Source organism: Acanthaster planci, linkage group LG09 (assembly GCF_054643075.1).
Source record: "Acanthaster planci isolate LZ-2023a linkage group LG09, COTS_SCS, whole genome shotgun sequence".
NCBI lineage: Eukaryota > Metazoa > Echinodermata > Asteroidea > Valvatida > Acanthasteridae > Acanthaster > Acanthaster planci.
In genome coordinates this window covers 8,539,576-8,553,241 of record NC_141785.1, presented here as the reverse complement: position 1 = coordinate 8,553,241, position 13,666 = coordinate 8,539,576, and the positions used below count along the sequence as shown (strand labels likewise).

At 41.7% G+C, this 13,666-nt stretch overlaps 1 protein-coding gene across 1 annotated transcript in view; it reads left to right on the top strand.

Annotated features, from left to right (window-relative positions):
* Positions 1-13,666, top strand: part of LOC110980689 (transmembrane protein 132E-like) — a 50,131-nt gene that overhangs the window by 10,884 nt on the left and 25,581 nt on the right. Inside the window, exon 2 of the mRNA XM_022237587.2 lies at positions 9,115-9,907. Coding sequence (XP_022093279.2) covers positions 9,115-9,907 — 793 coding nt within the window. The remainder of the gene's footprint in view (positions 1-9,114; positions 9,908-13,666) is intronic.

Here is a 13,666-nt window from a genome sequence, read left to right as displayed (position 1 = left end):
CTGGATAACAGCATTCCCTTCATTCTTCTATTAAAGAAAGTGCAAACTTACAACAGCCAGCAGGACTCAACCCTGCCCACCAGACAACGATGACAAACCAAAATAGAATTTATGTTCCTCTGGCACCAGCCACTAAAGACCGGTAGTAAAAAAAATCTTCCACTTGAGAAATCCAGCTTTCAAATAGTGCACTAAACCCGAAACGGCAAAATGAAGACTAAAAAGAGAAAAGAAATTAATGAGAGATACAATAAAATGCCGCAGTTGGGTCCGGGAGGGAAGGCGAAAATATAATTTGGCAACGTCACCATCTCCAAGTCCGACCTTTGGTCATATTAGAGTTGACCACTTTGCTTACATAGGGGAGGGATGGGGGGTGGTTTGGAGCATCGATAAAAACTCGTCTGAAACTACAAAGGCAAAGAGTCGTTCGCCGCCCCACCATATGTAAAGACATCAAGTACGGCGTTAGTCATTTATTTTCCTTTTCAAAAGGTTCACAGTCCTATTCATTGTGAACCGTTTTGTGTTTCCCCCTTTTTTGGGGGTGGCACGTTTTCTTTTGTGGCACAACCCAATAGTGCAGGTCATTATTAAGGCCACTGTTGGTTTTTTTTTTAATAAATGCCCATCAAGGATGCATTCATTATCTTTTGCCCTGCGACAGTCAAGGAGGATTGTATCCTCATTGGCAAAGTGCAGAACCTATATTGCTTTTAACGGCTCGTTGTGGCTTTTCACAAAAACTGAAATCTGTGAATTATTTATAAATGCTGTTTGTCACCAGCATTTGGCAGATGGGTGCGAAAATGAAAGTAAATGCATCTGACCCTTCTGAAAAGATTATCTTTAGTAGTACAACACTTAAGTCAGCTGTTCCTCTCAGAAATTAGCATACATTTAAAAAGACTGAGACAACAAGTTTTTTCTCATTTTTAACCATTCTAAACATTTGGGGGGACCTGATATATCTTGACAGTTGTAAAGTAAATGGAAGAAATACAAGTCTAGTTCAAATACCATTTGTTATAGGATTCATGCCAGTCACGAGCAGTATACATGTATGTGTGCACACATTCAGATGTGCTCCCCCAAACGAATATTCAGTTTTCAAATTAGATGTACCGTGTATATTCAAATAGAATCATTTTTTCTTTTTGTAATCATTTCTTTTTAATATCAGAGAAAAAAAATACAAACAACCTACTCCTATCCCTCCCCCAAAGAGGGTGGCAAAATATTCGGCAATGGAAGCAGCTGGGACTCATCATCGTGACAACGAAAATTTCTCATCGCCAGGGCAACCTGGGCTGGCCAAGGCGACAGGAAGAGAGATGCCCCAGAGCTAAGGGGAGGGGGGGAGAGAGGTTCAGTGCACGGCAGAATATTCCACTCCACAGGGTCATCTCACTTCTGGCTCGTTGAATAATTTGTCACCGTCAGGCCCCTTTGTTCTTGCTGCACTTGGGTCCACCAGCTTGCATTTACCTCATCATTACTCAAAATGCTGCCACAATATTTATTTTGAGCATGGTTAACATTTTGAAATGTGATAATACCATTTACCAACATGTAGGTGTACACTTAGACTATACGCACATTCAGTACATTATGAAAATTGAGAATTACAATCTGTAAATAAAAAAATTCTGTTCAATTTTCCCCCAACTAAAGGAAATGAACTTTAAATTAAAGTCATTTTATTTCCTGGTCCCAAGTTCACTGAGCTGCTGAGTAGAGATTGTTGCTGAGCACATTTTCTTGCTTTCAGAAAATGTTGCCAAGAAATTTTGACTGGTAACCATGGGCTTTTATTGTACCATGTACATTTTTTTTCAAAATTATGTTTTTCCTGTAAAATCCGCTGGATACATAGCACCTTGTTAAGTCCAGTTTGCAGAGATGGTCTTTGGGGTGCTTGCCCATGTGTTCAAAAGGGTGTCTCTGAGTACATGTACATGTACATGCCTAGACTTGAATCAAGTTGGACTTACGTTGCTCTTCCCTAGTCAGCCATCCCTTCAGCCGATGCGGTACATACTACACGGTCGTCACGCTCGGCCTGGCAGCTCGCATAACCCTTATAAGGTGCCCTTATTTGATAGCCGTTAATGCACAACGTTCACCAGTCAGTAAGTCCGACTTGACGGATAAGCCAATCAGAACCCCCTTCGGTGATGTGTAATTATTCATAATTGAATATGAACGACATGATCTTGCATAATGTATGCGGAATTTCCACCAGTCAAAGTAGTCAGACTTGTAGACTTGTTCATTACAATGCAGGTATGAATGACGTAAAAACAAGTCCCGCAATTTGATTGGCTGCTACCACTAGATGAGCCCATTCGCTGTGTAAAAACAGTTGGCAGATTCGTCATGTTGGAATTTCTGAACTGAACTCATAGTAATAAATGAACACAAGAGGACACAAAGCAAGCAACGACGCGCGGTCTCAATATGTATCCAAAGCAGAAATGAAGACGTCACTGATATCCCGACTTGAGTCAAATGTGTCTAGTAGTGTACATGTGTACATTTTGCACATCTAGAGATGCACTTGAATTCAGCCTCCACATGTAGAGACAGTAGATACATGTAGTTACAGTAGATACTACATTTACTCATAAGTGCTTTCTCTTGTGACCTTAATGCATATGTACATCATAACACAGTTTCCTTGTACATGTACTGTATATGTACAGTGTACATGCTAGCTGACTTTAATAGGGCTTCACTGTCCCAATATGTCAGATGGCTCAGATGGTAAATAAATTACTCCATCCTAACCATTTGCATAAGTACATGTACATGTATGGGTACCTCTTGTACTGTGCATTCCTGGACAGTCCTAGGCTACAACTTTATGCATCTTGCAGATGGCCGGCAACCAGAGGTCAGGGGTTAGAGAATTCCTTTAGAGAGTCCGGTTGTTGCCAGACTGTTGGCTGCCTGTAATCCATACCCCAGCAATTTGTTTTGTCGTGTAACCTTTTTCTTCTCTGATTTTTTTTTTCTAGTCTCTCTTTTTTTCCCCATCAGCTTTGTAGGAGTGCATTTTTGAAGTAGAATAGCATGTGCTAGCCCATTTCTTTGTACGAATTATTCGTAAATTTCTGGAGACCAGGTCGTCAACTGAACTTGTGACGAATTAAGTCTTGTTAGCTGGTCCCAAAGTCTTCAGTATGCGTAATTAATGAGCCTTTTGCAAGTTAAAGTTGAATAAAATTTGGTACACTGAGTTCTTTAAATTCGCATGAACATAACAATTTGAATTCTTCATACTGAAGACACTGTTGCTGTACCTTATGATTTGGGGTAAGCAAAAATTGCTTAGTTACAAAAGAGATGCCTTACCACACTGTTTTCAATGATTAGGAAGGGTACAAAGGAACCAGTCCATTCCAGAGATGATGGTTGCTAAGAAAAGTTTGCCCCAAATCACAAGGGATAACAACATAAACTTTAGTCTGGGGAATTCAAATTGTTATATTTATGTGCAATCAAATAACTCAGTGTACCAGATTTCATTCATATTTAACTTGCAAAAGGCTTATTGCGATTTGTAATAGGGTGTCTACGGACATTTTCAAAATGACTGGATTTGGGTTAGACTTTGGTTTCGCTGGCTCCGGCCATTTCATGCAGCGTTGAAAACCACATGCTCTCACTGGAACCAACAAAACCGAAGCCTAAGCTGAATCCATTCATTTTGAAAATGCTGTATGTGCTTCAAAACAAAAAGGTACATATACGTATTCATGTGAAGAAATGAAAACAATGGGGTGTACATATGTTTTGTGTGCTTTAAAAGGCTATTGAGCATTCTTCAAGTAGACTCACAAATTTCTGAAACGATGGAAACCTCATGTAAAAACTGTCAAACTCTATTTTAAATCCTCGTAACGAATTTGCCACTTTCTGTCAAATACAATTTGAATCAGTTGGTTACATGTTTGACATCCTTGCACGGTTTACGCTTTATTGGTAATCAAAGTGAATCAAACATGATTAATATTTTATTCCTCAGACTCCACAAGAAGCCAATTTGGCACGGCCAAACTGGACATAATTTTTTTTCCTCCCATTCGCTCGAGCGTCAACAACCAGCCGGCTGTTCTCGCAAAAGAAAAGTGCAGTACCCGCGTACAAACACTCAGGCACTTGACACAAACCAACACGCTAGCCATTTTTATCCCCCCGGTGCGACACAAAGTAGCACTTTGCACAAAAGAGCTTTGTCGTGTGCGGTAGCGCTGCGGGGACCAAGGGCCGTTCCACACAGGTCCATCCCGATTCGTGACATCACATTTTTAATTTTTTTTCTTCATCCCAACAGTTTTGTGTATACACACAGCAGCAGCAACGGGTACCCATAAACCAGATAAACTCATGTTCGACAAGCCACCCTCAATGAAGAAACGCTGAGTGCGTGTTTGAGGTCAGATGGAACCACTGATTAAAAAAACGAGGGGCTGGGTGCTTGGGGAGGCCTGCGAGCTAGGGTGTGTTGTTGATACCGAAAAGTGGTGGCAATAATCAGTTGGCGGTTATCTGTATTCCAAAGGTCGAGCCATTAGTAAGGTTTCTTTTGACTCATGGCTGGTGTACATATGCACTTATGTTGAAAATGCACACGGCCATGTTCATTGTATGTGTATAATTGCATTGACAGAAGAGCTGTCGTGTGCACAGCGAAGCCTGTCACAACAAATTTGCCACAAAAAAAGACCTTTTGTACCAATAAAGGCGAGACCCACATGGTGACTCTGAAAACTTCATGTGAGGTTTCACTGCAGATCAATAAGGGATTTTCCTTGATAGTATAAACCCTTACATTCAGCACACCTTCTGAAGAATGTTCGCACCAAATAGACTTGCTTTTTCTGAAGAGTAAACACAAATTCCTGGCCACAGAGAGCACAGCGATGACAAACAATAACACTGGTACACATTCCAATATTTATGCTGTCGAACTAGGCCTGGATTTCAAAGATTGTCTCTTTTGATAATGAAAGAAGGCGCTGGAGCAAGATATAAAAAAAAAAGAGAAAAGACTGTCTGCTGCTCTCAGAACAAAATAATAAAATTTACGATCCACAGCTTTTGGCTGTGGGTCTGGGCCAATCAATCACGTCAAACCTTGGCCATGTGTTTGATATCACAACTGGTTTAATTGGCCCAGCCCAACTCCCCGCTATTAAAAAAAAAATGGCAAAGTTTACCTGCTGCTCTCTGGGCAAATAACGGGCGATAAATTTCCTGGTTCCTGCCGCAAGCAGGTCTTGCGACAGTCGGCTATCCTCAACTACACTTTGCATGAGGATATGTCAACTGTTGTTAAAAAATGCCTCCCTCAAAGAACTTGGGGAGGGGAAAAATAATGCAGCTACGGAAATCGTGAACCAAAGGTAACAAGCCTTGTACTTTTTTTTTTTTCTGAAAAGTACAATCGACCCTTCTCTTCATATTTCTCCCCTCAGTGTCCCCTGTGTACTTCCACGACACATGCAGATTTGACGGCTCGTGCGTGTTTATTTAATGTTTGATATTTAAAAGAATGACAAATTACCGTTACTTGTTTGGTCGCATTTGAAGCATCTGTGACGCAACGAGGAATTCTTGTCATCTACGAAAGGTACAAGTTCACTAAAATGCAATAAATAGTCTGTTGTTGAAAATTCAATTGGGTCAGGCAGACAGGTACATGTAGAACATGTACATGTACACTGTATGTTACAACACCCTATATAATGAATTTTTTTTAACATGACTAAAGCTTCTAGAGAATGTTTCAAGGAGACAGACCGAAGTGGTTTTTTTTTTCGTGCCAGTTTCAAGCCAGTGAAGAAAGATCGAAACATTAAAAATGGGCGCTTCCCTGGTTTACTGCTCGTGCTACATGTAAATGGGCTAAATACATGTAAATGCAGTGGAACCAGTGAAAGGAAGAAAGAAATGCTCTTACCCTCTGTAGACATGCTGCCACCTCCTTCTTTACAAAGTCATTGTGGGACTGAGAACCACTTACAGCCCAATTTCATAGAGTCATTATTAAAGTAGAAACATTACTCAGCAAAATTGATGTGCTAAGCAAAACTTAGCAGGCAACTGGTCTCAAGTAATATATCTGGTGTGCCTTTTGCAAATAACCAGTAATTTGCTGAGCAGATATATTCTGTGTTGAGCAATTTTTGAGTTAAATAGCTCTGTTAAATTGGCTCCAGCATATTGTGGGCTTAGTGTGCTTTCAGTTACATACAACAGTGCCCTCAATTAATGTTCACTCTGGGTCCATTAGAAATATGTCATAAAGTATGTACATTACCAGTTTGTTTGACACGTGCAGTGCATTAGGGCCCAACCTGTGGCTTCAGATTTTTTGGGGGGGGGATGGGCATTTGGTGGGTTATGCTGTAATTCTTTGGAGAAACTGCAAACAGAGTCATCCACACCAGCACTTTGATGACCTTGTCATGCTTCAGTGCACAACAAAGATTTACACTTGACCCCTGACCCCCTGATCCATCACCGGGGCCATCAGGCGGCATGCACTTTGCTCCTTGGCAGGTGTGCCTAGTTTAGTATGAGGGTTTGACAAGGAGTTTGGAACTCTTTGAGTGTATCAGAGAAATTCTGTGGGTGCAGTTTTCTTCAATGCATCAACCGTAATGCGTGCACTTGCATTCACTCAGCATACACTTAACGTAGTCTAAACCTCGTGTACTGGACACAATTTGACTAATATCATTTGGGGCCGGCAACGTCATCTTTGTAATAAACATGTTTAATGCAGAGTTATGCTCAACTTATAAAAAGTTTTGTAGCAAAAGTTAACAAGTTTGGCTATTTTGGGTGGTCCCCAGTGTAGGGGGTCTGCAGTATTCAAGAATGCAGATTTGGCAGTCAGTTCGCACAGTGCCCGTGTATGCACGCGTACTGTAGAGCACGTTTCATGCATACACTTAGGAAGTGTTAGTACTTGAACTTACTACCTGCACCTTTTGGTGTCATCTTTTCAGCAAAACCACAAATCCAATTGACCAAATATGAGCAAAGTAGGAAACGTTGCAGAGTTCAAATCAAGGAATGCTGTGATAAAAAGTCATTGCAGTTCTCTTTGTTAAAACTCTTAAACCCTATGCACATAGGCGTTTTTGGGTGTCGTCTCTACCTGCTTTGCTGGGTGCATGTTTATACAGTACTGTCAACCTTGCCCGTATCATTTTACCCCATCCCAAAATTTATTGGGGGGAGGGGAGGAAGAAGCGTAACAATCTAACAATCAAAACTGGGTATAAACGGGTGGCAACATAACGGCAGAAAGTAACAGTGTACATGTACATGTACCTGTTTTCCATAAATAACTGTTTACACAATGACAGCCTAGGCGTACACAGTATTCATTGATATATTACGATGTGCTTTGGCAACTTAAGCCGATTTTTAATATCATGCGTGTAAATCTGTTGTTGCTGCGCTTTTTTCCCCCCAGATATTAAATTTTTTCAGTTGACGTCAAGGGGGAGAATTTGTAAACACCATGTTACGACGCCATATACACTCGCCAAGTGTGAGAGATTTGTCGCAGATAGCATGGATGCTCTGCTCTGTACCTGGCTAATGTTTTGGGAAGTACCAAGGGCTTGGCAGGTGTGGAATTGTTTGGGACAAATTTACGAGCAATTTAATGCTTACCCAGAGCTAGCAGTCCCCTCTAAGTAACCTTTAGTGATGTGATGTCAAGGCTAGGGTAATGGTCTAAAACTGGGTCAAAATTCTTCAGCTCATGCATGTAATGTAAGATCTAAGAATAAAAGAATGTAATATTTTTCAGAATCTGAAAAATCAACAAACAAGGATAGAGCCTGTACACATGGTGTGATAAATTGTTGAAATGGAAGATTTTAGGGACACACCGAAGAGGCATTGTTTTTCCCCAGTATTTTTCAGCTTCCTCAAATCTCACCCCGTGGTTGAATTTCAAGTTTCAACAGAATACCTCTGACTTTTAATTTCTATACTCCCTGTATTACAGCTTCCCATAGACCCCATCTGCAGTAGCCCCTCCATGTATACACTGGGTACTTTCATTCTCCCAGAATTTGTTTAAATGTGTCTTAAATTTCCCATAACATCAGGGTTTGAAAAAGAAAGATTTACTCATCGCATAAATGTTCAAAAAGCTAGGTGCAGGTAACCTTTCTTGTCAGTACAGTGAAACTTTAAGCAATCTGACCAGTTCACCGAAGAGAGGAAAACAAAGAAAGATTGACTTCTGTCGCAGAAATCAAGAATAACACAAGCTGACAGCCACATCTTGTAAACAGCCTCCAAAATCGTTGGCGGGGCCCCAACATTTCCAGATAAACGAGTGGTCGAAGCTCGAATCGATTAACTGCAGGGAACAACCAGACAAAGTGGCATTGGCAGGCCTGCCAAATGTATCTGTCCAGTAGGAAATATGGCTGCGACCGGTCAAAAGTCACAAGTCATGGAGTTCAACAGAAACTTACCCAGGGACTGGTAGGCCCATTGTACCCGGTCCGTTGGGGTTTCTTTTTTTTTTAAATGGAGACAAGATCTGGAGAAAAAAAAACTGATGCAGGGGCCGATCCTGCAAATTGCAGTCTCCCAAAAATGATCTATTGGTGTTCAGAGACCCAAAGTTTGGAGAGGTTGGAGTCTTGTCCATTTACGAGGGGTTTTAGGGGAAAAAGGAAAATGTAATATCATAAGTGCAGAAGGGAATCAAGAATTTTGTGTGCCTTGAGTGGTGGATGAGTTTTGATTCATACATGTACATGTAGGCCTACCTGTCTACATTTGTTTAAAAAACTGGAAGAACTACACTGTACATACAAAGAATTTGTGTACCCTTTTCAGTGCTTTCTCTTCTCTGAAACATGTATATAATCCAATATTGCACCCTAGCGTTGACGTCCTCCAACATTGTCTCATTCATGTTTTTCTGTGTTTGTGCTTTCGCAGATTGCAAAGCAATGAAGGGTAATGGGACAGCTTCTTTTAGGATTGTAACATAATTAATCAGTAACCGAGACAAATTTTATGATTGAAGTCTTTCAAACTTTTTTTTTACTCTTGCCTGTTCAGGTAACGTGGAAGCCAAATTCCGCCGTAGTGACATCCAGAGTGAACCTTGGGCTGAATTTCCGGTTCACTTTGCCCCGCTGAACAGCCAGTCCGTACTCTTGTCCAAGATGGCCTGGAATTCCTCCAGTGTCTTTCCATCCGGGCCCAAGCCTGGCCAGGGCGGACTCTATGCTGACCAGATGGTGGGTGTAGTTGGACCCCATTCAGGGGCCGTGCGGGCAACCTACGGCCCCTTCGTCGTGGAGGGCAGTCTGGAGAAGCATGATAATGATTCACAGTCACTTAGCTACGACATCATGGCTGAGCTAGCCACACAAGAATTTGTCTCGCCCCACAGCTCCCGCATCCAGGTCCTGTTCCTTGTGAGACCGAAGCATCAGAGTATGGGGGAACCGAGGACTTTGCCCTGTCTGAGGACAAGAGCCTGGTACGGTGAATCTGAGGCAGGGGCCAGCTGTTTGCCATCTGCGCAATCCCTATCCTGTTTAGCCCAGATCGCAGTCCCACCAGCATGGTGGCGAGATGTGGAATCAACTGGTATCCAGTCTCTCACAGTGTCTTACTCTGTGCACTCACCATCAAGCTGCTCGCGGGGGACTGAGGACCAGCCATTGTTCCCCGAGCACAGCTTGGGGAACGTACAGTTTCAGCAGCGCCAAGAAGTCCTGACTACCATCAAGGAAGACAAGAATGTTTGGCTGTATGTGCCAAAGACGGACGTTGCTGTTGGAGAACGTTTTCAGATTTCAGTGTCTATTCATCAAAACTTTACAGCCCCAGGTTGTGTGATCAGGTAAGTCAATCACTTGCCTTTCGTCTCCTTCAATGTAAATCAGAAATACAGATTTCTACCAGTGACATAGTACCATGTACATCACATACATGTACTTAGTTTTGGTTTGGCTTGAATGGCAATTGCCTCATTTAAAGCGTGTGGGGCTTGACTTGGCAAACCCACCGACCAGCCATTCCAGGATCAGTACCGGTAAATCCAGGGCCAAATTTTTGTGCAAGTGTTCATGAAGCAGTAAACAGGGGGAAAAAGGCATGCTTACCTTGGAGGAAAAAAATCAGTGACAAAACAGTGGAAATCTCAATGAGTACACAATTACAAGCACAACTGCTCTGAGCCATGCCACGGAATAGTGGTTACGGTAAACAAACCTTTCTGACTTTTCTGCTACATGTAACTGTTAAGTACATGTACATGTAGCACCATGAAATTTGGTCCTGGACCTGCCCAACTGCTTGTTGACATTGCCACAGGAAGAAAACGTCTTTTTGTCAAAGCTGGTTGAAAAAAAGCCATAACAGCATTTAGATCTGAGAATAGTCTAGTTATGAGTTACCCGTACCCTCCGAGCTTTGAGGATTGTGAAATGGTGCCTCAATTCTCAACAGGTTCTCCTCTGTGAAACCATTGCCCGGAATCACCTCTTGTCATTTATTTCTGCCAAGTTGGCTCTCCGGTGCAAGCCTGGACCTGGACCGAATTAGCCAGAGCTTGCTGGTTACTGTTGCTTGCCTACCTTTGATGAATTGGTGTGAAGTAAACAGGACTGTCTCAGCCAGTGTACCTATGAATGAATGTGCCTTGCCGAGCACATACACTCCCCTTTGATGACTGGAGGTGTTCAGTTTTCACATGTCAAAACAACAGTGGCATAGAATGTCACCACTGTGCCTCAGTATTGGACTAGGTGGATCACAGGCGAAAACATCCCGCAGGACATCAAATGTTTCTCTGAAAGTCGGACTTTATTTTCTCCTTTATCCCCAAGTTCCATCCGCAACTCTGCATTGTGCAGAGCCAATGGCTGCAGCAGTAGGAGCAACTTGCAAAACTTGGAGGCAAATTGCATTGCTGAATTTGTTCACTCAATCCTAGTCCTCACAGAGCCTTTAAAATCCACCTCCAGGGTTATTTTTAAGGGTCAAGGAAGTTGTAGAGACTGGCCATTGGTGCTTACTCTGCAAAGGACTTTTTGCCGCATGAAGGTATTTAAATATGAATTTGCAGTTTGGTTTCCTGCGCAATCTTAGTTTTATGAGGATTCGGGAAGGTTCCTTGCAGAAATTCCTTTTTCTTTTGTTGGTTATGAAATAAACCAAACGCCTCATAACTACATGTACATGTAATGCACTGCTGTGTTGAATAGCTCCTTTACAAGAACAACATCAAATCAACATTTTACAGGGTTTCCTTAAAGGGTCTATGGTTTTTTCTTGAACTCTCTTTTTGTGCATTAATAAATTCTTTGTCAGTGCAAGAAAACTGTTTGAAATCTCGTTGGGGTTATGCGTATTGAAAAGTGCACATTTTTAAAACTTTGGAAATCGAGCATTTCCAGACGAGTGAGGGCACTGTTGCCATGATGTAATCAGAAAAGATACTGTTCATTGTGCATGTTTTCACGTTCAAATTTTTAAACCCAAAAATTAATCTTTGAAAATGTCTCCAAGAAAAGGTTGCTCACTGGCTGTTTGCCACACACAACAGTAAATTGCAAAAGGAACAGAAACCTGTGGCAGCTAAATCTAAACAACTCCAGTACACAGTTTGGTGCACAAATCATTAAGGTTCAGATCCTGGGAATCATGAATATGGAAATTCACATCGGCAAAAAAAACCCCAAAAGGTTGTTCAAAATACAGATTAAAACAACAATGCAAAAATTGAAAAGATCAACAGATACACTAAGGTGAGTGTCAAGGATTTTTGTAACATAATTGTATTGCATAGTCCCTTTAACTTCAAGTCAGCAGCAAGTTAGGGGAACCTCCTGTATTAAGGCATGTTGCATGCCTGGTACTGGTAGTGAGCAGTGCTGGTAGTGTTTATTTTCGTTAAGTTTACAGGCTTCACTTCAGAGCCTCTTATTTTGTTTGGTAAATCAACTCAGTACCTTTGGTAAGTGTCCTTTACTCCTACTGATATTACCTTACCAGTAACTGCCTATTCTTTGCAGAGGGAGGCAGGACGCAGACCAAAAGGGCACTTTTCTTTCTTTCTTGGACTTTGTCTTTGCACATACATTCGGACTTGCACTGAAGGTTTTCAGACTTTGAATGCTGCCCCAGAAAAGATGCACAAAATGAGATGGAAATCATTGTGGTCGTGCACAGAATAACTTCAGCCCTTCCTTTCTTGCGAAATACATTTATGAAGACTTGTATGATTGCAGCATCATGCCAAGAGCCAGTGTCAGTTGGGAAAATTTTGAGATGTTTTGCCCCTTGAAGTTTCTGCTACATGTGTACGCACATGTGCGTGTGGCACTGTTGTGTTGAGGCTTTCCCAGTTGCTAGTGCACAGCATCACCACTTAGCCTGGATCTATTCTTAACTGATCCCTCATACTTCAAGGGCCAAATGACTGAACCAGTCATCTCTCCACCATATGCAGTGTTCATATTTTGGAAGCGATTTATGGTAATTGCAGTGCCATGTTGTAACCAAGTCATTTTTTTTTCTATAAGTTTAGTCACGAGTCGTTTTTTTGTCAAGTTCAGTCGCATGTCTTTTTTTTTTCCAAATTAAGTCTCAAGTCAAGGGCCAAGTGACTGCCCTCATACTTCAAGGGCTAAATGACTGAACCAGTCAGCTATCCACCATATGCAGTGTTCATATTTGGGAAACAATTTATGGTAATTGCAGTACTATGTTGTAACCAAGTAATTTTTTTTTCTATAAGTTTAATCACAAGTCGTTTTTTTGTCAAGTTCAGTCGCATGTCTTTTTTTTCTTCCAAATCAAGTCTCAAGTCACAAAAGTTGTGACTCAAGTCCAACTTGAGTCTGAGTCAGCAAATCAAGTCAGCAAGATAACTCGGTACGCGGCAATCACTTTCTTAGCTATTCTCCTTGTACGTGGGGTATATCTCATTGTACATCTATTGAGAATCCAGGCCGCTCTGGCATGGCGAGAGTGGCAATTATTGCTGTGTGGGCCCGGCCCCTTACCAGTTCAACACAAAGGAAGCCTGGCCATTAAAAAAAACAAGACTAGTACAAGGGTGAGTTGGACCACCGTGGCCAGACCTACCCAGTGGCTTTCTTCTCTAAGCAGCGTGTGTGGCTGGCTTCCCTTGGACCAGCTAGAAACAGTGTTGCGATAACAGCAAAGTCTCTCTGGCTCGCTCCCCACTGTTCTCCGCCCGCTGCGCTCGGGAATGTTGTTGTTTTGCACCCGTGGTGAAATGTGACCTGAAATTGTTTGTGAATGAGTTGGGTTTCAAGAAAACACCCTTTCAGTTTAGTTTTTTTTCCTTTCATTTTGGATAATCATTGCTCTTTGTTTGCTGTTACACGTAGGTTTGCTGTCAAGAAAATAAACAAAATGTTTGAGGTTCCCTTTAAAGTTTTATTCCAAATCTGATCACGTACATGTACCGGTAAATTTATCAAGCCCAGTTTGGAGCCTTTTGTTTATTCAAATAAGAACACATGCATATACTGTAATTGTACTGGTTTGAGAGGGCACAAGTTAAAAAAGTACACCGACCTTGTTTGCAAACATCAGTGATTCCAAACTGTATATTCTAAACATGGAC